This window comes from Dipodomys ordii, unplaced genomic scaffold (assembly GCF_000151885.1).
Source record: "Dipodomys ordii isolate 6190 unplaced genomic scaffold, Dord_2.0 Scaffold26, whole genome shotgun sequence".
NCBI classification, from domain to species: domain Eukaryota; kingdom Metazoa; phylum Chordata; class Mammalia; order Rodentia; family Heteromyidae; genus Dipodomys; species Dipodomys ordii.
Genome location: NW_012267242.1, coordinates 2,097,950 through 2,124,985, shown reverse-complemented (window position 1 = coordinate 2,124,985; position 27,036 = coordinate 2,097,950). Strand labels below are relative to the sequence as shown.

Sequence of the window (27,036 nt, the reverse complement as noted above, 5' to 3'; positions counted from 1 at the left end):
GGAAGTGGCGCTGTGGCTCAAGTGGTAGAGCGCTAGCCTTGAGCTGAAGAGCTGAGGGACAGCGCCCAGGCCCAGAGTTCAGGCCCCATGACTGGACCCCCCAAAAAAACAACAACCAAAAAACAAGATGACAGTGGATGACGCATGCCTTTAATCTCAATTACTCAGGAGGACCAACCAAGATTCAACACCTTCCCAGGCAAAAGTACAAGACTATGAAAGGCAAACAATGCAAAAGGACTGGAGATGTGGCTCAAGTGGTAGATTGCTTGCTGCTAGGCAAGTGTGGAACCCTGGGGTTAGTCCCCAGTACTGCTGAAAAAAAGGTGGGGGGAGAATATGGGCTTACCTTAGCAAGCAAACCCTAGAAACCTTAAAAAGACATACATATTTTATCCACTATATTTAATTTGAAGGTTCCTTATAACATGACATTAGAAATAAAACGGAAGGGAAAATGATACACTAGAAGTAAACATTTGTATGTATTCAAGTGCACGTCCATACTAAAGAATGGTGAGCTTCCATAGCTTGGCCAGCTATTTACAGAGGGGCCAAAGGCTGCAACACACCCAGCTTGGCTCTGAGCACTGTGCTGAGACTGGCTCACTGTGAGTCAGCTCACCTGCATCCCTGGGCAGGAGTGTCTGGTAGAAGTCACTGGAGACTGCTAGGGGCTGTAGTCTGTGCTTGTGCTTTAAGAGCCTCTGTGCCCAAGGTAAGGGTTGAGGGGCCACATAGATTTCCGGGACTGAGACTCTGGCCTTTGTATCCCTGCAGAAAGTTGCCCTGATTGTCCGGGGGCCCCGGGAAGTAAAGAAGCGGGAGCTAGTCTTCCTCCAGTTCCGCCTGAACCAGAGCAATGAGGACTTCAGCGCTATCGATTACCTCCTCTTCTCCTCATTCCAGGAATTCCTGCAGAGGTGGCCTTTAGGAGTTCACAGTGATTCTGCTATATTGTCTTTTGGCATTTTTCCAGCCTTGCTCATCTCCCTGTTAGCGACTTAGGCCTGAGGGTTGGGGAGCAGTGTGGCAGATGGCTCACTGGCCTAGGGGAGGAAGGCTGGCGTGAGCTGGGTACATTAAACTCATAGCAGTTAAGCACACCTGCTGAGGAATGCTCTATGCCTGTAGCACTGTTAAGAACAGATCACGTGGTCTGGTCTGTGGAGCCTGGTCTCCCCAGCCTCATGCACCTGTCTTGCCCTTACTGAGGGCTCAAGTTTTTGGCATTAATGGCTTGGATATGATGGTGCAGGTCCTACGAGCTGCTCTAGGTCTTTACTTGTAGTGATGTCTCTTCCTGGCCATCAGAAAGTTCCTGTCTGCTCTAGACACTGCTTTGGGAATATGCAGTGATGCCATCACTGGAGCCCAGAGTGCCTATTAGAAGGGAGCATCTTTTGTGGGTTCTCAGAGCCTCTGCCTCTGCCTTAGCATCTTCACCCCTTCTGCTGCCTGCCCTTTCCTCTCTTGCTCGGCTCACACCTGATCTGGCTGGCCTTCCTACAGCAGACTTGAGATCACCCCATCCACCAAGCCCTGAGCTCCTGTTCCAGACTTCAACCCTTCCTGCTTGCTCAAGGGCATTTTGGTTCTGCTACATCTGCACCACACTGGGTTGGAAGAGTGCTGTTCTATCCCACTGAGAATCACTCCTGGAGCCCTTTTCCTGTCTCTGTGACTTCCAGAGGGAGTTGAAAGGCAATGGCAAGGGCTGCCCTGGCCCCACTGAAGCCCAGTTCTCTGAGGAGTCAGGAGCACCAGTTTCAGTGAGCTCTGCAAACCTGAGTGCTTGGAGGAGCTCTCCCACCAGGTGCTGCATAGGTGCTGCTGCCTCAAGGATGGAAACAACTCTCCATTTGGAAGCCAAATGGCAGGAGTGCAGGGGTGGGGCTTTGCTTTTGCCCTCGACTGGCAAACAGCCCCACTGAGGCAACTGAGTTTGGAGAGGATGCAGGGAGTGGACCGCATCCTGTTGTGCCAGCAGGGGAACTAGCTTGAATCAGGGGAATTTGCATCTAGTTGCATTTGGCCCCTGCTGTCAGATATAGATTAACCTGGACCTTTCTTCTCCCGGCCCCCCAAGCCCAGACAGGGCAGGCTTCATGCAGGCCTGTGAGAGTGCCTACTCCAGCTGGAAGTTCTCTGGGGGCTTCCGCACCTGGGTTAAGATGTCACTGGTGGAGACCAAGGAGGAGGATGGACGGGAGGCAGTGGAATTCCGGCAAGAGGTGAGTGGCCCTGGGTTTGCTTTAGAACTCCTGGTACTTTTTCTCACGTTTGTGTGAGGTGGAGGGAAGCTTTGCAGTGACAAGTCCTTGATTAGGTCCTCAAGGGTTAATAGTCCTTCAGGAAGGGATGGAAACCTGGAGGTTCATCCCTGGCTTCATATGCCAGGGCAGAGTGCTCTTCTGGGGGCAGTGCGTGGTGGCACTGTCTTTCCTGGTGGCTGGTTCTCACAGCTATATATTTGTAGTTGTCACAGTGACTTGCCCAGAAGTACCTGATCACCTAGACCTAGCAGTGCTATGTGGTTTGTGGCTGCATAGCGAATGTATTTGCAGGGAGGAGACCAGACAGTGGTGTTGCAATCCTGTGTGATGACCACTGGGATGCAGGAGGAGGAATAGACTAGGGTTCCTCTCTCTCTCTTTTTCCTGACAGTACTAGGGTTTGAGTTCAGGACCTTCAGCTTGCTCAGCCTGTTTGCTCAGCTGACACTATACCACTTAAGTCACATCTCCACTTTCCTTTTAACATTCTGTTGACTTGAATATGTGTGTGTGTGTGTGTGTGTGTGTGTGTACATACGTATTGCATTAGAACAATGCAATGACATCGGTCGTAAAATTATAAATTTAAACTGAGTATATGCTCAGGTATTTTTTATTAACAAAGGTTGATCCAAAAGCTTTCATCCCACTGGCCTAGAGTCAGGAGGTGTGCTGGGGTCATCAGGAGGTATGTTAGGGCTGGAGCCAGGAGGTTACTGATAGAACCAGCAGGTATAGTAGGGGCTGTCTGTGATCCTCCTCTCCTGGGGAGGACTGTGGCAAAAGGCCTAGTGGTGGGGTTAGAGATAGGAGATTTGAGGCAAGTGTTGGTTGTCAAAAGCAGAAGTAATGACCCCGCTTGCCTCTAAGGTTTCTACCTAGGTGTGGTGCTTTGTCCTCCTATGTCCACCTGAAGAGGCTGATTGTATATTGTACAAGGATCTTGCCCTCTGTTCCTTCTCAGAGGTGTCAATGTGGGCACCTCTGAGGGCCAGCTTAAGATAGGTATGGATTGGAATAGAAGGGCCCTCTCTAGAAGTGAATGCACTTACCTGTTTAGGGACTGTGTGTTTATTCACTGTACAGTTAGGGACAGCCCCAGCTCCCCTGTTGGCACTAACTGTGTTCTAAAACTAGAGGTAGAAACCCCAATGAGCGTGTGAATGAGAATTTTGGTGTTTTTAATTTTTCATTTTTTTTCTTGGCCCTGGGGCTTGAGCTAAAGGCCTGGGAGCTGCCTTTGACTTTTGGTGCTCAAGCCTGCCACTTGAGCTCACTTGAGCTCCACAGCTACCTATCACAGCTCCACTTTGGGGTTTTGGTGGTTAATTGGAGGTAATGGTCTCATAGACTTTACTGCCCTGTCTGGCTTTAAATCATGATCCTCAGATCTCAGCCTCAAGAGTAGTTAGGATTATAGGCATGAGCCACTAGAGCTTGGTTGAATGAGAATTTATTATTTATTTTTGGCTAGACCTGGGGCTTGAACTCAGGGGATGGGCACTACCCCTGAGCTTCTTTTGCTCAATGCTAGCATTCTACCACTGAAGCCACAGTGCCGTTTGGCTTTTTCTATGTGGTACTGAGGAATCAAACCCAGGGCTTTGTGCATGCTAGGTAAGCACTCTCCTGCTAAGCCACATTCTCAGACCATGACTGAGAAATTTTTTTTTTTTTTCCAGTCATGGGCCTGAACTCTGGGCCTGGGCGCTGTCCCTCAGCTCTTCAGCTCAAGGCTAGCGCTCTACCACTTGAGCCACAGCGCTACTTCCCGGCTTTTTTCTTTTTGCTTATATGTGGTGCTGAGGAATCGAACCCAGGGCCTCATGCATGCAAGGCAAGCGCTCTACCACTGAGCCACCTTCCCAGCCCCTGACTGAGAATTTTTTATGCCTTTCATTATTGTCTAAATTCAAAAACTTTTGGCAGGGTCCATAAGCTCTTGTGACAATCTTGACATCTCTAATAATAGATTATTTCATTTAATCCTTACCATGCTGAAGTGAGGCAGACATTTTATCCCATTTTCCAGGTGGCAAAGCTGAGACTAGAATCAGGTAGTGTGCCTACATGTCTGGCCCAGCTCCCTCTGGAACATTTCTACTCTCCATTATACCACACACTAGTTGATAGCCAGATCTTACCCTGTAGGCCCACCAGATACTTAAAATGTATTGCCGGTTGATTTGAGGCTATACTTTGTCCCAATAGGATTTGAAAGGTTGAAACACTCAGCCCTAACTTTGGAATTTGGGATGTCCTATTGCATTTGTGAGTCTAATGTGGTAGTTATTTGGGAGTTATTTGTGACTTATTTGTGAGTATAGACACCAGATGATAGATTTTGGTGACAGTCCGAAATGCCTATTGCATACCATCGATCCTGATTCCTCAAAGAACTGTGGAAACCATGGTAAAGCCTTGGCTCCATATTTGTTTAAAATTCTGTGTATGAACCGGGCACCAGTGGCTCACGCCTGTAATCCTAGCTACTCAGGAGGCTGAGATCTGAGGATCGTGGTTCAAAGCCAGCCCAGGCAGGAAAGTCCATGAAAACTCTTATCTTGAATAAACCACTAGAAAACTAGAAGTGGCCTTGTGGCCAAGTGGTAGAGCGCTAGCCTTGAGCTGAAGAGCGGAGGGACAGTGCCCAGGCCCATATTCAAGCCCCACGACCAAAAAATAAAATTATGAGTGTTTGGGGCTTTTTCTCCAAAAGACCAGATCCAGAGAGCTGAGGTCTAAGATCCCTTCTTGTTTTCTTTCTGGGTCCAGAGGTGTTAACTTTCTCTCCTCTGCCTCTAGACCAGTGTGGTTAACTACAATGACCAGAGGCCAGCTGCTGAGAAAAGCATTCAGTTGTTCTTTGTGGTCTTCGAGTGGAAAGATCCTTTCATACAGAAAGTCCAAGATGTGAGTATGATTTAAGAATTGGAGAGCAAATTCTCTCTTCTGATGCATTTTGGCTAATCCTTGTAGGATTAAGTCTAACTGGCTCTCCTCATTTTCTCTCATAGCATAAGACACCTTGCATTCTAAATTTATGACATTGCATGTTACATGTAATTTGTGTTTATTCCTCCCCACTAGAGTGATCTTTGTCATTAGAGTATTGTTTCTGGGAAGGCAGAAATACTGGGTTTATCCTTTATCTGGGATCTAGCAGTACTTAGCACAGAGTTATTTAGTAATAGAAGTAGAAAGCATTTAGTTATTGTATAGATTGCCACTAAAAGTCATTCTTCAATGGTTCTCTATTGGTGGTAAATTGCAGCAGAAAAGTACAAATAATTAAAGCATCAATTAATGCCACCCTCTGAGACTGACATCTTGGAAGGAGAAATAAGAGCAGCTTTGCTCAAGGAACATTGGCACACTAGCCTCCCAAGCCTATTCCAGGTCTAAAGATTGTCATTTACACGAACACAAAAGGTCTTTATGTGATCATGGCTTCCAGGAAGAAATTTCAAAGTTCAAATATATAAGCTTCAGCTCCCGGTCAGGGATTCTGTGAGATGGATTTAACATCCATAACACTGTTATGATCAAGTAAGTCTGTGCAGAGGGATACATGGTAGTGGAAGGATCATAGCTGCAGTGTGTAAGTATGGCCCCCTCCTCTAGGTGTGTTCTGAGTAATCCTGATTGGTAGGGGTGGTAATAGCCATTTTTCATATGTGAACACAGAGGCTTATACTACTCAGGTCAACCACTAGAACAGGGCTTACAGATGTTTTCTATTGTTACCTTGGGAATCCAGAAATCTAGCATAAAACTTGGGCCTTAACACATGCTCCTCTTTTGAGGAACAGTCTAATGGTTTAAACGACTAATGGCCGACATTAGCTGTCGAACTATACCCGAGAGGATTTTGCCTGAGTGGTCAGGGGAGCACAGCTTCAGGGATGAGGAGTCCACATAGGAGGGCATCCCAGGCAGGGCAGTGTGAGGCAGATGCATGAAGGAGTCTAGAGCATGAGTTTGTGAGGAGATGAACTAAGGTAAGTAAGATGGAAGAAAAGAGAACCACACTTCTTGTGGGCCTAGGGACAGTTTTGGGAAAATTGACTTCAAATCAGAGTCACTTATTGTTGGATCAGGTCACAAAAATTAAAGTTCAATGTTGGCTTGTGTGTGTGCAGGTACTGGGGCTTGTACTCGGGACCTACTCTCACTTGGTTTTCTTGGTCAACTATACCAGTTGAATGATGCCTCCAGCCTGGTGTTTGGCTGGTTATTCTGGAGACCGAGTCTCACAGTTTTCTGCCTTGGCTAGTTTGGAACCTTGGTTCTCTAGGTCTCAGCCTCTTGACTAGCTACAATTATAATTGTGAGCTACTGGCACTAAACTTGAGTCTTATTTTTAGAGATTTTTGAAAAAAAATTTTCCTTTCAGAATCACTTTATTATATAGGAGTTAGTCTGTTTTCTTCTGACTAGCTGTGAACATTAAATGTGTAGTCTGAATGAAGTATGAGTTTTAGAACCCAGGTATTTTTTGTACAGTCCCTTAATCTAGGAAGGACAGTAATAATAGTGTGATTTAAGAATTAAGGTTAGCTTGGCACTAGTGGCTCATGCCTGTAATCCTAGCTACTCAGGAGACTGAGATCTGAGGAACACAGTTCAAAGCCAGCCTAGGCAGGAAAGTCCATGAGACGCTTATCTCCAATAAACAACTAGAAAACTGGAAGTGGCACTGTGGCTCAAGCGGTAGAGTGCTTGCTTTGAGCTGAAGAGCGCAGGGACATCGCCCAGGCCCAGAGTTCAAGTCCCACAACCGACAAAAAAAAAAAAAAAGGTTAAGCCACATGCAGGTGGTTTATGCCTGTAATCCTAGTTATTCAAGAGGCTGGTCTGAGTATTGTGTTTGGAGCCAAGTGGTAAAGTCCATGAGACTCTTACTTCTGCTTAATAAGCAAAAAAGTGATGAAGTGCTAACTTTAATCACAAAAGTTGAGGGACAGTGCCCAGACCCTGAGCTCAAGCCCCAGTGCTGGCACCAAAATTAAAAAAGAATATTAGAGCAACCCAGTAACCTGTTTGCTGCTTCTGTTTCACAGATAATCACAGCCAATCCTTGGAACACAATTGCTCTTCTTTGTGGAGCCTTCTTGGCATTATTTAAAGCAGCAGAGTTTGCCAAATTGAGCGTGAAGTGGATGATTAAAATTAGGAAGCGGTATCTTAAAAGAAGAGGCCAAGCTACAAACCACATAAGCTGAAGTCACCTTGATCCTTACAGAACTGCTACGTTAATAGAAGTCCTCCTCATGCCTGTGTTAATCATGGAGCCACCAGCAATCCTGTACTCACTTGAAGAAAGGGATCTTGCAGGGAGGAACAGCCTGTCAGATTGGAACTTCTAGCCCAGAAAGAGGCTGTTTCAAGCTTAATGAAAAATATCCAATGGATAACCTGAATGCTATTTAAATACTTAAATTATTAATGTTGTACAGAGCTGTCTGATGTCTTGAGCAGGAGCAAGGTTTGTGGAAGATATGCCTTTCTTACTTGGTTCACTGTATAGTTAGGCTCCAATAGGGGACAGTTAAGACTGCACTTCTACTTTAGGCTTTTCCTTGAGGTTTTTAAAGGAGCAGATAGGAGTGTGGTTTTTACTGAAAATCTTGACTGTCAAAATGTGTGGGTCACGTTTTAGAACCTCTGCACTGTATGCAACGAAGAAAGGCAAAACCCTTATGACTTTGGCACTATCCCCCAGTGCTAACCAGGGTCTGACAAGCTCTCTCATTTGTTAAATAGCAAATGAGACATTAACAACTATTTAAAACTAGTGATTACATTTCTTATGGCCTAACTAGCCACCTAGTTCTCTGGCTAGAATCTCTGTTCAGGTATATGTGAGTTTAGTAATTAACCCCCAAACCACTAATACAGATGTACATAGTAAGTGCCTACTCGGTATATTTTGATTTCATTAACAGGTAAATAAAAGTTGAATTGATAGAAAAGGAATGTATGTGCCAATATGAATATCTGCTAAGCCAACAGGCATCAGGATTATGTCATGATCTCCACAAACAAAAGGTGGTGCGTGATTCCTGACATGTGTCATCCTTGCTTCTAGGGAAGGTAAGTTGGGCATGGCAACTCACACCAGGATGAGCAACATACCATACCTAATGAATAATCTGGTCAAAACAATGTCCTAGAGCACCCACTTAGAAAGCTGCTTGTCTAGCTTTTGACAGACGTTATACCTAGGTATTTTTTTACATTGGCTGAGGGTTGGTAATAAAAATTACTTCCAATTTTAAATTATTCACATGCTTGTTGCATCCAAAAAGGACATACTAGTGTTTCTTGGATTCATGATTAACCTGTAAGATTATCCAGAGAGAGCAACTCATATATTTAAGACATTTTTTTTTAAATCTTCCATTGAACTTAGCAAGAAATGGTTGAGTTATTAACAGTGAACTTGTAGAAAGATATGTTCCCAGCTACCTGTCTGTTCCTAAAAAATACAGGAACTCCAGGCTGGGAAGGTAGCTCAGTGGTAGAATGCCTGCCTTGCATGCATGAGGCTCTGGGTTTAATTCCTCAGCACCACATAAGCAGAAAAAAAGCTGGAAGTAGCACTGTGGCTCAAGTGGTAGAGTGCTAGCCTTGAGCTGAAAGCTGAGGGACAGTGCCCTGGCCTAGAGTTCAGACTCTACGACTGCCAAAAAAATATGGGAATTCCAACTTTAGCTTAGGTTGCTCTATAAAATCTCAAATTGAAAGCCAAGCCTAAAAAATTTACGTCAAGAATATTTAAAAAACAAGTGTATGATTTTTTAAAAAAGTATTTCTATGGACTAGGAATGTAGCTCAGTGATAAAGTATGTGCTTAGCATGCATAAGTCTCGGTTTGATCTCCTTGCTGCCAAAAAAAAAAAAGAAAAAAAATCACTAAAATATCTAAGGGTTCGCTTCAGTGAACATACCAAAACAATATTTCCTGTATGGTAGAAAGTTGAGAAACCTACTAAATAGAAAGTTGAGTAATACTGTTTATTCAAAGAAAAATAAGTTTACTCATAGCTGCAAATTATCAAAATTCACTCTGGCTGCTCAGTAAAATAAATATCCCCACTTCGATTTCTACAAATTGATGTTAAGACTTTGCCTTCAGAGTCTACTTTGTGGTAGGATCATCCTTATAACTGTGCTGGCCACAGACATCAGCAGTGCTGGCTGGTCTGGGATGCTGGCTGGTCTGGGATTAGTATCGGGTCTTGAAGAAATCTCTAGTCTCAGAGCAGTGACAGGTTGGCTCTGTTGGGCCTGCGGCTTGAGAATATGGTAAAATCTAAGCCACAGTACTGAATGGTTGAGGGCCATAGAGAAGAGCAGAGTGACCCATGAGTACTATGCAGAACCTGCGCTAGTTTTATAAACAAACATCTGCAGTCAAAACATTATAGCCATGTCTGCTACAGTCTCCCTGCTCTTTTAATTATAGTGTATCCCACAATATGTCTTCATTTTCTATAAATGTGGTTAGGTACATATGTTAAAGGGGAACAGGTTTCTGTGTGCTTAAGCTTAAGAGTTGAAAAAAAGCAAAAATGACATAAGGCAAAATACAAACATAGACTTTATTAAATGCTGCTCAATCCCCCAGTGAAGATCTTTCATTATAAAACAGTTTCCATACAACTGCATGGTAAGAGATTGGAATGGTACTCTGATAACAAAAGATGTGAGAAATACTTGACTAGGTAAAAACATACAAGGCCTCTATGTAGTCAACTTTTTCAGAACTCTACAGAGGAAGGCTACTGCATTTCCTTTAAATAAAGCTGGCAGTGACAATTAGCATTCGGCATCACCACATTGTGGGACTCAAAACCTCCACCCTGGGTCAAGAGGCCTGGGGGAAGGCAGATTGGGAGGACTGGAAAGGCCCTGCCTCCAGCCTCGGGGAGGAAGAGGAGGAATGAATTGAGAGGCAAGTCCAGCATTACCTGGGTAGCCACTAGTTACCTGTGTGCACTCTAGGGCGTTGCTGCTGATGGGGATATTCATGAGGGACAGCCTGAAGAATTTTGGTTTACTTTCCCATTTTATTTATAGTTTGTGCTTTAAAAGCCTAGAGATTTAAGAGTAAGCTCAAATTCCAGAGTACAATTAAGATCTTTAGTGAAGGTGGGCTTAGGCAGGGAACTCATCATCATGTTCCTGGGGAGACAAAGGGCAGGGAAAGGATGGCACCTTAGTTTTCTTTTCGGAAGTATTCTTTCCTAGGATATAACTAAGGTTTGCAGCAATGTGAAAAGCACATTATAAAAGAGAAAAATATACAAAGCAGACTACTGATCTATGTGCAACACAATCAAAAAATTCAAGTCATAATTCTTACCACTCCCATAATTATCTCACTCATATCATAGATGATAATATTCATTTCTGTGAAACTTCAGAAGTGACACAATAAATCAATGATTAGACAGAGGTTACAATATACTGTGGCCATGATATAGCATGGGGCTGTTTAGTCCATCACTTACAGTTGCCAGAAAAAAACGAGTTGGCCTTTTAGTTATACTGATGAAGTTTGCTTTGCAATTTTTACATGTTTCAAAAAAGTGTACAAAACTGTGCCTACCCAATAGAGGTGGTAGGCTGTTAGTTGGCATTCGTATTGCTGAGAATACTATGCATGTTGTAAGCACTGTTCTGTTTTTCTAAAGCCTTCTTTAGCTTTAGCTCTTCTAATTTTTTCCATAATTCTTCACGTTCCAGTTCCTTCTTTTTTTCTCTGTAGATAAACCAAGATTGTTGTAATTAGAACTTATTTCAGAAGCTGATGTAAGACACTACTTGGCAGTTTACTGGAGAACACCCCACTCACATTTCATTTATCTGTCTCTAAAGTGCTGCTGTCCAGATGCCTAGAGCATCTTATTACTTCCTGTCACTCAAGTATAACTATGTGCTCTACTCAGTGCAGTACTATGTGAGTGCTGGCTTTCCCTTGAATACAGCATGGCAGAACGCTCATACATTACTCTTTCCATGTTAAATTCGTGCAGGAGCTGTGGCTGTCTGGATCACTGCCACAGACAGGTAGACTATGGCACTCACCTGCAGATGCAATCTTTATCCCACATCTCACTAGGTTGTTTCTTAATAACTCCTGCTCTTAATATGTCAAGTGAAAATTTCAATATTATCTCAAACACACTGAAAGTCAAGATGCCTATTGGTTGCTTTAACAGTTGCAACTTCATTTCTAAGGGAAATATTTCTAAATAATTTGAACTAGAGTATTATTTTAAAAAGACCTTCTAACCACTTAAGGCAGGCTTCTATTTTTGTGGCTACATTTTAAGAACAAATCTTTTAAAGACTTGCTGATTTATACAGTAATAACATTCTTAGTCATGTAAAATAAATATTTGAAAGGTATAAGTTTCACCAAGCCATGGTGGCTCATGCTGTGATCCTAGCCACTTGAGAGGCAAAGATTGGGAGAGCTGTGATTCAAGGCCAGCCTAGGAAAGTAGTTAGCAGACCCTATCCCCAAAAGGGACACAGGAATTGTTCAAGTGACAAGAGCTGCTTGCCTAGCAAGTACAAGAATCTGAGTTCAAAATCTGTACCACAACAGTGTGTGTGTGTACATATTTCTTAGGAATTTAGACATCTATTTTCTCATTGCTCCCAGAGCTCATATCATGTCCTTAATTTCTATTCCTGCCTGAACTTGACTACTTAAAAGAGAAATGCATTGAATTACTTATGGTCTAGCATGGCTTTGAAGAAGGGCCAGCTCCTTTCTCAATATAAGAAAACCATGATTAGGAATTTGAAGTAAAAATATCAGCTTTTATAAACTCGACAGTAATATAAGAAAATGATAGCTCTTATTCTCAAATGTTGGGAAGACTCAGGTATAGTGATTACTGCTCACCTTAAGTCTAAATATGTTAAGGCAGCAATTAAAAAATAGTAATTTATGAAATTCTCAACCAAATAAGTTGCCAATCCATTTGTCATCTACAATATACATCATACAAGAAACAACATGCCGCTAGCACGCTCGCCCAGTTTCCCTCACCCCATAAGAGAAGTATGCTGACCTTAAAACACTACAATCACAGCAATGGAACTGTCAAGCACTTAGGAGCCAGTGAACAGTAAAACTCTCTAGAAGTCTGTATGAAAGTAGTTTTCAAAAATGTAAAAAATCAAATTGTATAAGTTAATATTTAAAATTTAGCACAAATTGTGTTTCATAGTGCACATGCTATGAGACTGATGAAATCTAGGCTCAGAATGAGATAAACAGGATTTATGATCCACATTAAAATTATAATCTAATACTAGGGGAATTAATTATGCAAGAACCTGTTTTTTACTGCTTAACAAATGTATAAAATTATTGGGGTAACTTTATTTAGACATGACTAATGTTTAGAGGCTATCAAAGTGTGATGCCTAATGTGTATTGACTTATAAACATAACTTAGAGACCATACCTTTTTTAAAAACAAACATGTTTAACTTAATATGTTGATTTTATATATAACTTAGAATATCAAATACCTCTGTCTTTCAGCTTTGTATGAACTAGTAAGGTCATCAAACAGCTTGCCATTCATCTCCATTAGCGTTTTCAACACGTTATACACCAGTGCTACAATGGTTCTGAAATGAAAATGAGCCAGTCCTGGGTCACTGATACCAACAGAGGAATCATTCGTAACCCTGTTCTAAAATGGGCTAAATGTTGTCTGACATTATCATACTTAAAGTTGAGCTAAAAGCGTTCTGGATCTTCATGTCTGTTACAATCTGGTATATGAAATCGTAGGTAATTTTAAAAGGTGAAAAAGAGGGCTGGGAAGGTGGCTCAGTGGTAGAGCGCTTGCCTTGCATGCCTGAGGCCCTGGGTTCGATTCCTCAGCACCACATAAGCAAAAAGAAAAAAGCTGGAAGTGGTGTTGTGGCTCAAGTGGTAGAGCAATAGCCTTGAGCTGAAGAGCTGAGGGACAGCACCCAGGCCCAGAGTTCAGGCCCCACGACCAGACCCCAAAAAAATAAAAATAAAAACAAAGCTCGGAGACAGTGCCCAAGCCCTGAGTTCAAGCCCCAGGACTGGCAAAAACAAACGAAACAAAACAAAAAACCCTTGCCAAGGTTCAGTTTTTTATTTTTTTGTTCTTATTTAACCCCATTTCCTCATTTCTTGAAAGTTCAGTCAGTTTTCATGATAACTAGTCATTTTTTTACTCTCCTGAACCTTCATTTTATTATTATTATTTTTTTTTGGTCAGTCCTGGGGCTTGATCTCTGTCCCTGGGCTCTGTCCCTGAGCTTCTTTTGCCCAAGGCTAGTGCTCTATCATTTGAGCCACAGCTCCACTTCCAGCTTTTTCTGAATAGTTTATTGGAGATAAGAGTCTCATGAACTTTCCTGCCTGGGCTGGCTTTGGACCACAATCCTCAGATTTCAGCCTCCTGAGTAGCCAGGATTACAACCTTCATTTTTGTGGACAAAAGAAGTAGAGATGCTAGGCACTGGTGGCTCATGCTTATAATCCTATTACCAGCACCCCTTTAGTCCCTCCCCTCCAAAAAAAGAAAAGATATAGTATTATTATACTCTGGTAAAAGCCAACAGAATGCTATAATGAAATGCTATTACTTCAGACCAAATAAATATATATACAGAGCATTAATAGAACACTTACTGGTTCTGTCAGTGTTGTGTCTTTCTCCAGAAACTGTACAACACAGTATGCTAGCTGAAAGGGAAGGTAAAGTTTACAAATATTGATGAGGAAAGTAACTTTTGGGATGCATTTTTTAATATTTAGCTAACAAAACTTAACCCTAGTTTATTTTGAGATATAAAAGATGAATATACTCACAATTATGTGAGTGCATCCAACTTTTTAATCCTACTAGTTACTTCTAGTTCAAAAAAGATACTTTTAGTAGTAATTTCTCACTGTAAAGTTAACCATCTCAAGTTAATGATTTAGTTCTCAGTAGCGGTTTCCACAGGTATGCTATGCTGATATGTTATCTTCTAAAAACTAAGAGACCAAAATCTTTTCTACCTAAGTTATATTGGTTAGAAGTATCATTCTATAGGTGTGTAATTTATTCAAAGTAAGATAGCTAATTATATCAGGGCTTGGGCCAGATTATAAGTAAGCCTATTTTTTCTGTGTTAACTTTATTTTAGTGTGTGTGTGTGTGTGTGTGTGTGTGTGTGTGTGTGTGTGCGTGCCCGTCTTAGAGCTTGAACTCAAGGCTTAGATGCCTCGAGTCCCTGACCTTTTTTGCTCAAGGTTAGCACTTTTATCACTTCAGCCACATCTCCAATTCCAATTCTGGCTTTTTAATGTAGAATTTGAGTTGAGAGTCTCACAGACTTTCCTGTCTTGGCTGGCTTCAAACTTTGGTCATCAAACCTCTTGAGGAGCTAGGATTACAGGCGTGAGCCACCAGTACCCAGCTTTATATTAACTTTTCTAACCATACAGTGTTCTTATATAACTAAATACCACAACACTTTACAATACTTAGAGATTTATGTAACACTATACCTAATAATTGTAATGAAATTTTGCTTTGTACAAAACTTAATTGCTTAGTTATACTTAAAACTGCCATGATTCTCTCCACTTTCACTGATTCTCATGGTTTTACATGGAAAACTCTGGAACAGCAGTATTTGCAGTACATTGTTGCTAAAACATTAAGTTTCAAACTAATTGTTAAAAAAAAAGCTGGCTCTCAATTAGCATATACATTGTCTAGAAATGTTGGCACTTTTTCTTGAGAAAGTAGTTAGTAAATAATATTTTAAATACTCTAAAAATCGGTTGTAGAAATAGTATGTATGTTATTTGAAATGTTTTTGATAACTTACCTGAGCATGAAACAAAGCTAATCCTTTTGCAGTATGCATAGGAATAAGAACCTTCATTAGAAATTGTTTATGTTCTGCTTTCAGTGGCAATGCAAAGCCATTGATAATACTGGAGGGAAAGAAAGGCAGGGGAAGGTTAAGTAGTTATGACTTTGTTTCTACAAGGTGTCATGTCTGTGAGTAGACTGGTATGTGACAGTTCACCTTCAGACTCCTTTAGAAAGACTGATCCTATGAATTCTGCTTCTCTAAGTCACTCAATGATCCCCAGAGAAAATCAGGGCTGCCAACCACTGCCTCAGTGCAATGTCTGCTTCACTTTGTGTGGACTATTTTTCCTCCTTAAATGCAAGGAGAGTCAATGCCACAGTATGTTAGAATTTTCAGTATGTCCCAAATATAAATGGGTAGTTTTTTCCTTTGTTGGATAATCTGAAATTAAGAAGTAGTTTTCTCTGTAGTAATTTTCTAACTATTTAAAGGAGACTGAATTTTTTTAAAACAGCAGTCGAAGTTTCCATTTACTCAAGCTAAAAGTGTTATGTAGTGAATAAGAAAGGCAAAATGTTTTTACAAACAAAAGGATAGGCGGGGCACCTGTGGCTCACGCCTGTAATCCTAGCTACTGGGGAGGCTGAGATCTGAGGATCACAGTTCAAAGCCAGCCCAGGCAGAAAAGTCCGTGAGACTCTTGTCTCCAATTAACCACCAGAAAACCAGAAGTGGTGCTGTGGCTCAAGCGGTAGTGCTCTCGCCTTGAGCTGAAGAGTGCAAGGATAGCACCCAAGCCCAGAGTTCAAGCCCCACGACCAACAAAAAAAAAAACAAAAGGACAAGAGATTCTTAAAAAAAAAACAAAAACATAAAAACACTGATGGGTCAGGAATCTGTATCTATACAAGTATTAATATAACAATCAAACACTCACAGTTTCTCTCTTCCCAACCACAACCTGAAAATTCATGTGCAATTCAGCAAGATCAAGCGTAAAACATACCAGAGCTTCATAGCAGGAAGGCTGCTCTGACAGATCTTGTAAAGAAGTGCTGTAATATGCTGACCCATTTAAACTCATAATTTAAAAACTTCATAATCTAAAAGCTAAGTCTTAGTTCTGTCTTTCTGTCTGTCTGTCTTGTCTATCTGTGATGCTGGGGATTGAACCTGAGGCCCTGTGTTGTGCTCTACATTTAAGCTCTAAAATGAGAAATTATTTCTTTAACTCTAACTAAAATGTTTGTACAAATGTTCAAAGTTACTTAATTCTTAAAAAAAAAAAATTCAACCTGACCTACCTTCCTAGTATTTCAAGAAGTTCAGCAACACCATTGAAATGTTCTGTTTCATATATAAACCTGAGTTTAAAATAGAGAGGTGGAATAAAAATCAAATGTCAGAAAACGTCATCAAACAGGCAAGGCAAATCAATCCAAAGGGCAACATTAAGAAACACAGGCTTTAGGTTGATTTTCTTTGTAAGCTATTTTGCTCAAAATCACTTAATTCAAAGTGATCTAAAAACAGCTGTTTACTATTAAGTCATGTATTCCTTTGCTAGAACTTGCTTTTGTAAGATGACAGCATGTCATTTCACCTGGTATACTGCATTTTTCCTTAGTAATGTATATGTAAAAGAAAGATTTGCTCAAAGAAACCTGTATTCATAGGAAACTACAAGAGAAAATTCAGTTGTTTAGAATTTCTCTAGACCTCACATGACATTTGCTGCCTCACTTTCCAAGATTAAGTTCTCCTTTAAAGCATGAACCTCAAACCCAAATGATAAAGCAAGACAAAACAGCTGTCACCCATGGCTGAAATGAACCTAGGAGGTGATGGGAGCCTGGAGGAAGATCCTTCCTGGAGAAGCTAGCCAGCACTCATCTCAGTGTTGTAACATGGGTGCACTAGCCTCATTTCCTAGGTCTTCAATTAACCTCACATGTGAGTGTAAATGTGAAACTGCATTATGTGAGGCAAATATTTTAACAGATTAACATGCATGAAGTAGTAAATGATATGAACTTAATGGTCAAAAAAAATCCAAAGAGCCAGGCACTGGTGGCTCACTCCTGTAATCCTAGCTATTAAGGAGGCTGAGATATGAGGATCACAGTTCAAAGCCAGCCTGGGCAAGGAAAGTCCATGAGTGTCTTATCTCCAATTAACTACCAGAAAACTGGAAGTGGTGCTGTGGATCAAGTGGCAGAGCGCTCCCTTTGAGCTGAAGAGCTCAGGGACAGCACCCAGGCCCAGAATTCAAGCTCTACAACCAACCAAAATAAAATCCAAAGAAAGTATTTCTACAAGCTGTTGGGTTTAAGTAATACTTATACAAGAAAATCTTTTAAACAAAAGCCCAAAGAAACAGAAAACCATTTCTCTAAAAAAGTTGTTCTCTCAATAAACCTTAATTGGTATTACCTATCAAAAATGGTCCTCATTGTTACTATCCATTAGTAAAACTGCAAGTTACCAGTTTATAAAAGCTAAGATGCAACAAATGATATTTGTACTATAGGTAAATTTTTTTAGTTAAAAAATTCAGTTTAATTTGCAGATTCAGATATTTAAGTGTTTGTGAGTGTGTGTGTGTGTGTGTGTGTAGGGGTTGCAATATATAAATATATAATTTACCTGAGGAAAATGTTGTTAATTTGTTTTCTGATGAATGCTCTTAATCCAAGAAATTTCCCATAAATTCGATGCAGTACAGTCTTCAGGAAGTCACGTTCTCTGGGATCTTCACTATCAAAAAGCTCCAGGAGCTTTAAGAAAAATCTGAGAAATTACTTCTAAAAAATAATCGAGCTAAAATGACTTTTTTTCTATTACTGATTTCAAGATTATCCATGAAATCTTCTACAATGTTCTTTAAAAAATTCTGCCTTAGGGATTTAAGTTATTCATGTAAATAAATGGGGTAAAGTTTACGGAGCATTTTATCAATTATATTTTTTTAATGACACATTAAAACCAGGTGTGGTGGCTCACACCGATAATCCCAGCTACCTTGGAGGCAGAAATCAGGAGGATAGCAGTAGCTGTTCAAGGTTCAGCCCAGGCAAAGAGTTCATCAAGACACCATCTCAACCAATAAATAGCTCTGTGTGGTAGTACATGCTTGTCATCTTAAGCCACATGGGAAGCATAAATGGGAATATTACAATCCAGACCAGCTGGGGCAAATACATGAAACTCTACTCAAAAAAAAAAAAATCAAAAAAGAAAAAGGACTTGGAGAAAAATGGACTTCTAAAACACCTGCCTAGCAAGTGCCAGGCCGGAGTACTGTGTGGGTAGGGACACACAACACAAAGATATAAATACTTCAAAAAAAACTAGGATGATTTGACATCATAGATTTATTATTTATTCAGTATTAATAAAGTATTAAGTATTAATGGGGCTGTTGCACAAACTGATCTCAAACTCTCCATCCTCTTTTTCTCTAGAATGCTGAGATTTAAAATCTTAAGCTTTTAGATTGTGTCATCCAATAATAAAGTTTTTTTTAAATGTAGCTGTATAAATATATGTAGCTAATAAAAATTGTTGCCAGACACTGGTGGCTCACGCCTATAATCCTAGCTACTCAGGAGGCTGAGATCTGAGAATCACAGTTAAAAGCCAGCCCTGGCAGGAAAGGCCATGAGACTCTTATCTCCAATAAACCACTCAGAAAACAGGGAGTGGCACTGTGGCTTAAGTGGCAGAGTGCTCGCCTTGAGCTGAATTGCTGAGGAACAGTGCCCAGGACCAGCGTTCAAGTTCTATGACTGACAAAATAAATAAAAATTGTCATGGAATTTTACATTCTCAACGTTGGTAATGATAATTACACTAGGGGCAAGCCTCAAACCTCATCAGTTCTTATTACACATCTATCTCAAACCCAAATAGATGCAACAAGGGTATTGACAACTTAAAATCATATTTACACATCCCCAACCCAAGTGACATGCTTGTAACTGGCTACAGGTCAAGACATTAGGGCTCTGGCAAAAAATATGTCTACAACATAAAAATTTACCATAATAGACCTGATACATTTTGCTCAAATTACTAGAAATGGCTAAACTCCCTTTACACTCAAATTCATGTTCTGATTCTGGGTTTACTTAAAAAATACTTCCACACTAATAAAAAGGGACCCTTTTTAAAGTCATGTTTAGTTGTTAAAGTCATGTTTAATTTACAGATAAACATTTAATACATCTCCCCCACCCCCCTTCCAGTCCTGGAGCTTGAACTCAGGGCCAGAGTACTGTTCCTGAGATATTTTGCTCAATTTGGTCAAGGCTAGCATTCTACCACCATAGCTCCAGTTTTACTTTTTTTGGTGATAAGGGTCTCATGGATTTTCCTGCCCAGTCTGGCTTCGAATGAAGATCCTCAGATCTCAGCCTCTTGATCAGTTTGGATTATAGGCATGAGCTACCAACACGTGGCTACAAGTTTATGGGGAACTATTTTTAGACACTATAATTAAATGAGTAATCTAGGCATTTTGATGAAACACACAATGCTAGTTGTCAAGAAACCTATTTCTTATTCTGGCTATGATACTAATATCAAACTGCTTTTAAGGGTAGATCATAACCTCTGAGCTTATATGTATGTCTTCATCAATAAAACAGGAAAGTCCTGAAAGTCCCTTCCTTCCTTCCTTCCTTGCTTCCCTCCTTCTCTCCTTTCCATTTTTGGTACCAATTCTGGGGCTTGAACTCAGCTTCTGGGCACTATCCGGATACCCCCCCCCAAAACAAAACAAAACAAAACATCGTCTTATGGGCTGGGAAGGTGGCTGAGTGGTAGAGCGCTTGCCTTGCATGCCTGAGGCCCTGGGTTCAATTCCTCTGCACCACATAAGCAAAAAGAAAAAAGCCAGAAGTGGCGCTGTGGCTCAAGTGGCAGAGTGCTAGCCTTGAACTGAAGAGCTGAGGGACAGCGCCCAGGCCCAGAGTTTAGGCCCCACGACCGGAGCACCAAAAAAAAAACAAAAAAACAATTTAGGATTGGCTAGGATGACTTGATTGACTACTCAAAAATTCTCAAACTTAGTTCACTTTTTTCCCTACTTGGCAAGGATATTACGTGCTTTCAAAATAATGTTTAAAATCTGGAAGTCAGGTCTACTTTAATCACAAGTTAATAGATTATTAAGATGAATATAAGAAAAACAAGAGTTCCTTACCTGCTGTACAAATTTCTGATCAATGTATCGTTTTGCAATGCTAGGCTGGAAATCAGGGCTCTCCAAAAATCTCAAGAAGAATTCATACACCAACTATGAGAGAAAGTCAAATAAAAGCTGAGATACTGCCTTTAAAACTCTTCTCTAAGTTATAGTTGCTATAAAAAAAAAGCAAACACATTTCCTTCAGCAACTCAGACGACTTCTGGTTTCATTATAAAATATGAGTTTGTTTATAATAGTTTCCAACACTATATACAGTTTAGTATTTAAGTCAATAAATTTTGAAATTTATTGCTTTACAGTATTGTTGAAAATGTTAAATTACATAAAAGCTAGAAACAGTGACATTGCCAACAGAGTATGTAATTTGACTCCTTTTGATCCTCATAGCAACATGTTTGTTCCCAGGTGTGCTTCTAACTTACCTCAATTTCATCTCTAGGGTTCCTTAAACAGAGTCAGGAACCTTCAGATAAGAGGGGGCAGTTTTGGGGCTGGGTAGGTGGCTCAGTGGTAGAGCGCTTGCCTTGCCTGCATGAGGCCCTGGGTTCGATTCCTCAGCACCATATAAGCAAAAAGAAAAAAGCCAGAAGTGGTGCTGTGACTCAAGTGGTAGAGCACTAGCCTTGAGCTGAAGAGCTGAGGGACAGGGCCCAGGCCCAGAGTTCAGGCCCCACGACCGGACCCAAAAAAAGAGAGGGGGCAGTGTTAAAAAAACAATAAGAAAAATGAAACAAGTTTTTGAAAAAAAGACTGTAGTGTGAAAAAAATTAAATTGGAAGAGCCTGCCCTCTCTGTGTGTAGGAAACAACCAAACTGCTTAAGTACAGGGCAAAAGAAAGAATCTTTGCACTACAGCACATAAACCAAGTGTGAGAAGGCCTTCTGTTTCCTGAGTGCCAGCAAAGTGAATACCTGTCACTACAAACCAGAGTTATAAGTATCATTGGGGCCAGGCACCGGTGGCTTACAGGCTATTCAGGAGGCTGAGATCTGAGGATCATGGTCCAAAACCATCCTAGATAGGAAAGTTTGTGAGACTCTTATCTCCAATTAACTACCAGAAAACCAGAAGTGGTACTGTGGCTCAAGTGCTAGAGGACTCACCTTGAGCTGAAGAGCTCAGGGACAGCACCCAGGCCCAGAGTTCAAGCCCCACGAGTGACAAATTAAATAAATGAATGAATGAATGAATAAATAAATAGCATTGGGTATGGAATGTAGGGGGAAATTGGGGGAAAGAAGGGAGTGCCATTGCTGAAGAAGCATTGTACTCACAACCTGACTTATGAAATTGTAACTCCTTTGTACAACTCCTTAATAACAATTTAAAAATACCCTAAGTAACATTTGGGGCAGGGAAATGTGACTTAAGTGGTAGAGCACCTGTCTAGTAAGCATGAAACCCCAGTACAAGAAATAGAGTGCTCATGCACTAAGTAAAACCCACCCAAAAGCAATATAGACCTGAGTCTTATTTACTACAGAAAACACATTTTTCTACTTGAGTTGAATACTATCCTAAAGTTGACATTAGCTTTGTGATGTGAATAAATACAGTTGTTGGTTATGCTTTTCATCTCTGATGTAGTAAAGAGTTTGAGTTAAGGTGTTCTCATAGCTTTTCCACTCAAGGCTGGTGCACTCTTTTTTGAGCCACAGCTCTACTTGTGATTTTTTGCTAGTTAACTGGAGAGAAGAGTCTCTCAGATTTGTCTGGCTTTGATCCAGAATCCGTTAGAGCTCAGCCTCTTGAGTAGCTCAAATACAGATGTGAGCCACTGGTGTCTGGCTAACAGGATCTTACTAGATAGCCCAAGCTGGTATAAGTTTGTGATCCTCCTGTCTCAGTCTCTGGTGTGCTGACATTACAGGTATGCACTACTGTGCCTGACTCAAACTGGGTTTGTTTTATGTATCTTTGCTCAACTAGACAAAGGTAGCAATGGATGTAAGATTACCTAACCTTATTTATTGTACATTAAGGATGTAACAAGAGTTAGAAAGTTTTTATTTATGGATAATTTTTATCAACTAGCAACTAGCAATTTTGCTTTGGGACACAAACTGCAAAAATAAACAAGGCATGATGCAGAGTGCAGTCTCAAGTAGACTGTTAATGTCATTTTGTTGACAGGACCACTTATTCAGTATGTTTTCCTTTCCTTTTTCTTTTTTTCAGTACTGGGTTTGAATTCTGAGCTTTGTGCTTGCTAGACAAGCACTCTACCATCTGGCCTACAACTCCTTTTGCTTTAGCTATTTGAAACATAGGTTCTTCTCCCTCTCCCTGACCTCCTCTCCTCTCTTCTCTTGTCCCACTCTTTTCTCTGCCCTCCCTTCTGCCCCTATCCTCTCTCCCTCCCTCCCTGGACTGGCCTTGAACCAGGATATACCTGATTTCCATCTCTCTCAAGAGGTTGGGCTTACAGGCATGAGCTATATACCTGGCCTTCAAGACCAGACTGGGTAATGCAGTGAGAGACTGTCTCAGATAACAAAGCTAACTACACACATAAAAAGACTGAAAGGAAAATTAAAAACTACTCAAAATGTCAAAGCAATGAAGCTATTTCTAAGTCTTATATATGGATAAAATTTTTTTTATTTCTGTATAATAATGTCCTGAATTAGGCTATGATCCCTATCGGTTTTTATTTTTGGCATATTCAAATAGTTAAAATAAAGAATTTGGCCAAAAATATGTAAGATACTAGCCTAATTTTTTTTTCCTGTTTGGGAGTTTAAATTCAAGGCCTTGTGCTTGCTAGGCAGATGTTTTACCATTAGAGTTATATCCCCAGCCTCTTTTTTTGCTTTAGTTATTTCCCAGGTTGAATATTACATTTTTGCCTAGGCCAGCCTCAGATTGTGATCCTCTATCTAAACTCTTCCATGTAGCTGGAGTCCCAGGCATGAACCATCATGCTCAGATGTCTGCACTTCTGGGGGTGGGGGGGAAGTGCGGCTCACAAACCCCAGGTAGGTTTCAAACTGTGATCCTCCCAAGATCTTCCTTCCAACAGCTCAGGGTTGTAGGAGCAAGCCACCATACCCTGAGATCTTTCAATTCCCTAAAATAGTTATTTCTAAAAAGGTCTACGATTTAGTACTATACATAATTTTTTTTTTTTTTTTGGTCCGGTCATGGGGCCTGAACTCTGGGCCTGGGCACTGTCCCTCAGCTCTTCAGCTCAAGGCTAGCGCTCTACCACTTGAGCCACAGCGCCACTTCCGGCTTTTTTCTTATGTGGTGCTGAGGAATCGAACCCAGGGCCTCAGGCATGCAAGGCAAGCACTCTACCACTGAGCCACCTTCCCAGCCCCACATAATTTATTTTTTGTTGTTTGGAGATGGGAGGGGGCATCTTATTACACTTCCTGCTCTAGTTTTGAATTCATGGCTTAAGCAATGCTCCAGCTTCAGCTTCCCAAGTAACGAACCACAGGCATAAGCCACTGTATCTTGCTCTACATCATTATTTTTTATTAGCATGCACTAGATGTACAAGAGGAATTTCCCTGGGACGTATTCATATATGTATACAATGCATCCTGAGAAACCTCGCCTCCTTTATCATTCTCCCCTTCTCACTTCTCCTTAAAATGACTTCAACAAGTTGAACTGTTCTATTGTCATACATGCAAATAAGCTACCATGAACACATTTATCCTCCTTTGCCCTCTTCATTAGCCCTCTCCTCCCACTGGCATCTACCCTTTGTAGCTGTGTCTATTTTACTTTCCTGCCAGTATTTTTTTTTTATTGTAAAGATACTATACATTACATGAGTGAGGTAATGAGTACACTTCCTCTTGAACATTGTTACCCCCTCCATTGTTTTCCCCCTACCATCCCCCTCCCTCCCTACCTTCCCCAGGTTCTTTTTTTTTTTTTTTTGATTGTGATTAAGCGATTACATAATTTCCGGAATTTCACAGAATTGTGGAATAATGATGCTCATTTAAAGTCACAAGTTCATTCTAACTTTCCTGGAGCAAATTGTCTATCACAGTCTGTAACATATAACGGTGTTCACGTTATACACCATACATGTGATCAGCAGCATGGGGATATTTAGTAGTGGTTCGACCAGATGAGGGGGAGTTCTTTGTTTTTTAAGTCCTGTTAGTTTTGTCTTATCACCTAACATTTTGGATTTAGCATCCACTTATCAGGGAGACCATGTACCGTTTGTCTCTTCGCTCTTGGCTTACCTCGCTCAACATGATTCCTTCTAGCTCCATCCATTTCCCTGCAAATGCCATTATTTTGTCATTTCTAATGGCTGCATAATATTCCATTGTGTATAGATACCACAATTTTTGGATCCATTCATCTGTCGTGGGGCATCTGGGTTGTTTCCATATCCTAGCTATTGTGGACAGCGCTGCAATAAACATGGAGGTGCACGTGTCCTTGTATATTGGTTCCTGTTGTTCAGGGTAGATGCCTAGAAGTGATATGACTGGGTCGTAAGGGAGGTCAATCTTTAGCTTTCTAAGGACCCTCCAGACTGCTTTCCAAAGTGGTTGTATAAGTGTACATTCCCACCAGCAGTGTAATAGGGTTCCTCTTTCTCCACATCCCCTCCAGCATTTGTCGTTGGCTGATTTGTGGATGTGGGACATTCTGACTGGGGTAAGGTGGTATCTCAGGGTTGTCTTTATTTGCATTTCCTTCACCACCAGGGATGATGAACATTTCCTCATGTGTTTCTTTGCCATTTTTATTTCTTCATTTGAGAAGTCCCTCTTTAGTTCCCTTGCCCATTTAGTAATTGGTTTGTTAGGTTTTGGAGAGATTAGTTTCTTGAGTTCCCTGTATATACAGGATGTTAACCCCTTATCTGATATATTGCTGGTAAATATTTTTTCCCAATTAGTTGGTTGTCCTTCTAGCTTAGTTGCGATAGATTTAGCTGTGCAGAAGCTTTTTATTTTAAGGTAGTCCCATTTGTCAAGTCTCTCTCCAACTTGTTGTGACCCTGGGACTCTGTTCAGGAAGTTCCTTCCTGTGCCTATTAGTTCAAGTGTCTCTCCTACTCTGTCCTGCAGTAGTTTCAGAGATTCAGGTTTAATGTTAAGGTCTTTAATCCATTTTGAGTTGATGTTGGTGCATGGTGATAGGCTGGGGTCCACTTTTAGTTTTCTGCATGTGGCCGCCCAGTTTTCCCAGCACCAGCAGTTGAAGAGGTTGTGTTTCTTCCATTGTATGTCTTTGGCTCCTTTGTCGAATATCAGCTGGCTGTAGGCTTGTGGATTTATTTCTGGACCTTCTATTCTGTTCCATTGGTCTCCGGGTCTGTTTTTGTGCCAGTACCATGCTGTCTTTGTTATTATAGCTCTGTAGTAGAGTTTGAAGTTCGGCATGGATAGCCCTCCCATATTGTCTTTATCCCCTAGAATTGTTTTGGCTATTCTAGGTCTTTTGTTGTTCCATATGAATTTTTGGACTGTTTTCTGTATTTCAGTGATGTACGTCATTGGGATTTTAATAGGAATTGCATTGAATTTGTATATTAGTTTTGGAAGTATTACCATCTTTACTATATTAAGTTGGCCTATCCAAGAGCATGGGAGGTCTTTCCATTTCCTAGTGTCTTCTGCAATTTCTTTAACTTTTTATAGTTTTCATTAAATAGTTCTTTTACATCTTTGGTTAAGTTAATTCCTAAATATTTTATTTTTTGGGAGATTATTGTGAATGGGGTTGCTCCCTTTATTTCCCTCTCTTCTTGTACATTGTCAGTGTACAGGAACTGCCAGTATTTTTTTAGTGCATATTGATTTCATTTTTTTTTTTTGTATGTCGTGGGGCTTGAACTCGGCTTAGGCGCTGTCCCTCAGCTCTTCAGCTCAAAGCTAGCACTCTACCACTTGAGCCACAGTACCCCTTTCTGGCTTTTTCTGCTTATATGGTGCTGAGGAATCGAACCCAGGTCCGCATGCATGCAAGACAAGCGCTCTACCACTGAGCCACCTTCCCAGCCCATGCATATTGATTTCACTATGGAGTTTCCTTATATATAAATTGAATTGTCTGTGACACTAAAATAATTAATAAAAGAAAATTATTACACAGTCTGGAATCTATTCCATGCTAGTATCTTTCCATTAGCTAAAACTTGGTATTCAGAAAATTGTTATTATATTGTCTTCAGCATGTAGAAAGAAAAGCACTTAGGAAAGAAAAAAATAATTTTAAACTGCTATACAATAATAGATATGTACTAGTACATGGAAATTAAAAGACATCACCAGTCCCTTGCTACTGAAAACTACTTACCTACTTTCCTTTCTCCCTCCCCTCTCTTCCTCTCTTCCTCCCTTCCTTTCACTTCCTTCCCCTCTTTCTCTCCTTCTCTTTTTCCCTCCCACCCCTACTCCCCTACTTTCTTTCTTTTTTTGGTAGGTCATGGAGTTTGACTCAGGACCTTTACTTAAGGCTAGTGCTCTACCACTTTGAGCCACTGTATCACTTCCAGTTTTCTGGTGGTTAGGTAAAGGTAAGAGTCTCACAGATTTTCCTGCCCAAGCTGACATTGAACCATGATACTCAGATCTTAGTTTTCTGAGTAGCTGGGATTATAGGCATGATCCAATGGTACACTGCTTGAAAACATATCCCTTCTGTTCCTTTCTCCTCTTTCTCTTTAGTCC

At 40.8% G+C, this 27,036-nt stretch overlaps 2 protein-coding genes across 2 annotated transcripts in view; one reads left to right on the top strand and one right to left on the bottom strand.

The window, feature by feature from the left end:
* Positions 1-8,255, top strand: part of Tmem206 (transmembrane protein 206) — a 25,415-nt gene extending 17,160 nt beyond the window's left edge. The window contains exons 5-8 of the mRNA XM_013014980.1: positions 781-923; positions 2,090-2,234; positions 5,082-5,189; positions 7,340-8,255. Coding sequence (XP_012870434.1) covers positions 781-923; positions 2,090-2,234; positions 5,082-5,189; positions 7,340-7,501 — 558 coding nt within the window. The 3' untranslated portion in view covers positions 7,502-8,255. The remainder of the gene's footprint in view (positions 1-780; positions 924-2,089; positions 2,235-5,081; positions 5,190-7,339) is intronic.
* A 1,604-nt stretch (positions 8,256-9,859) lies between these two features.
* The window catches only part of Ppp2r5a (protein phosphatase 2, regulatory subunit B', alpha), a 41,019-nt gene continuing 23,842 nt past the window's right edge, over positions 9,860-27,036 (bottom strand). The window contains exons 4-10 of the mRNA XM_013014979.1: positions 20,371-20,463; positions 17,811-17,941; positions 16,469-16,528; positions 15,174-15,282; positions 13,984-14,037; positions 12,837-13,003; positions 9,860-11,046 (exon numbers count right to left, since the gene is read on the bottom strand). Coding sequence (XP_012870433.1) covers positions 10,914-11,046; positions 12,837-13,003; positions 13,984-14,037; positions 15,174-15,282; positions 16,469-16,528; positions 17,811-17,941; positions 20,371-20,463 — 747 coding nt within the window. The 3' untranslated portion in view covers positions 9,860-10,913. The remainder of the gene's footprint in view (positions 11,047-12,836; positions 13,004-13,983; positions 14,038-15,173; positions 15,283-16,468; positions 16,529-17,810; positions 17,942-20,370; positions 20,464-27,036) is intronic.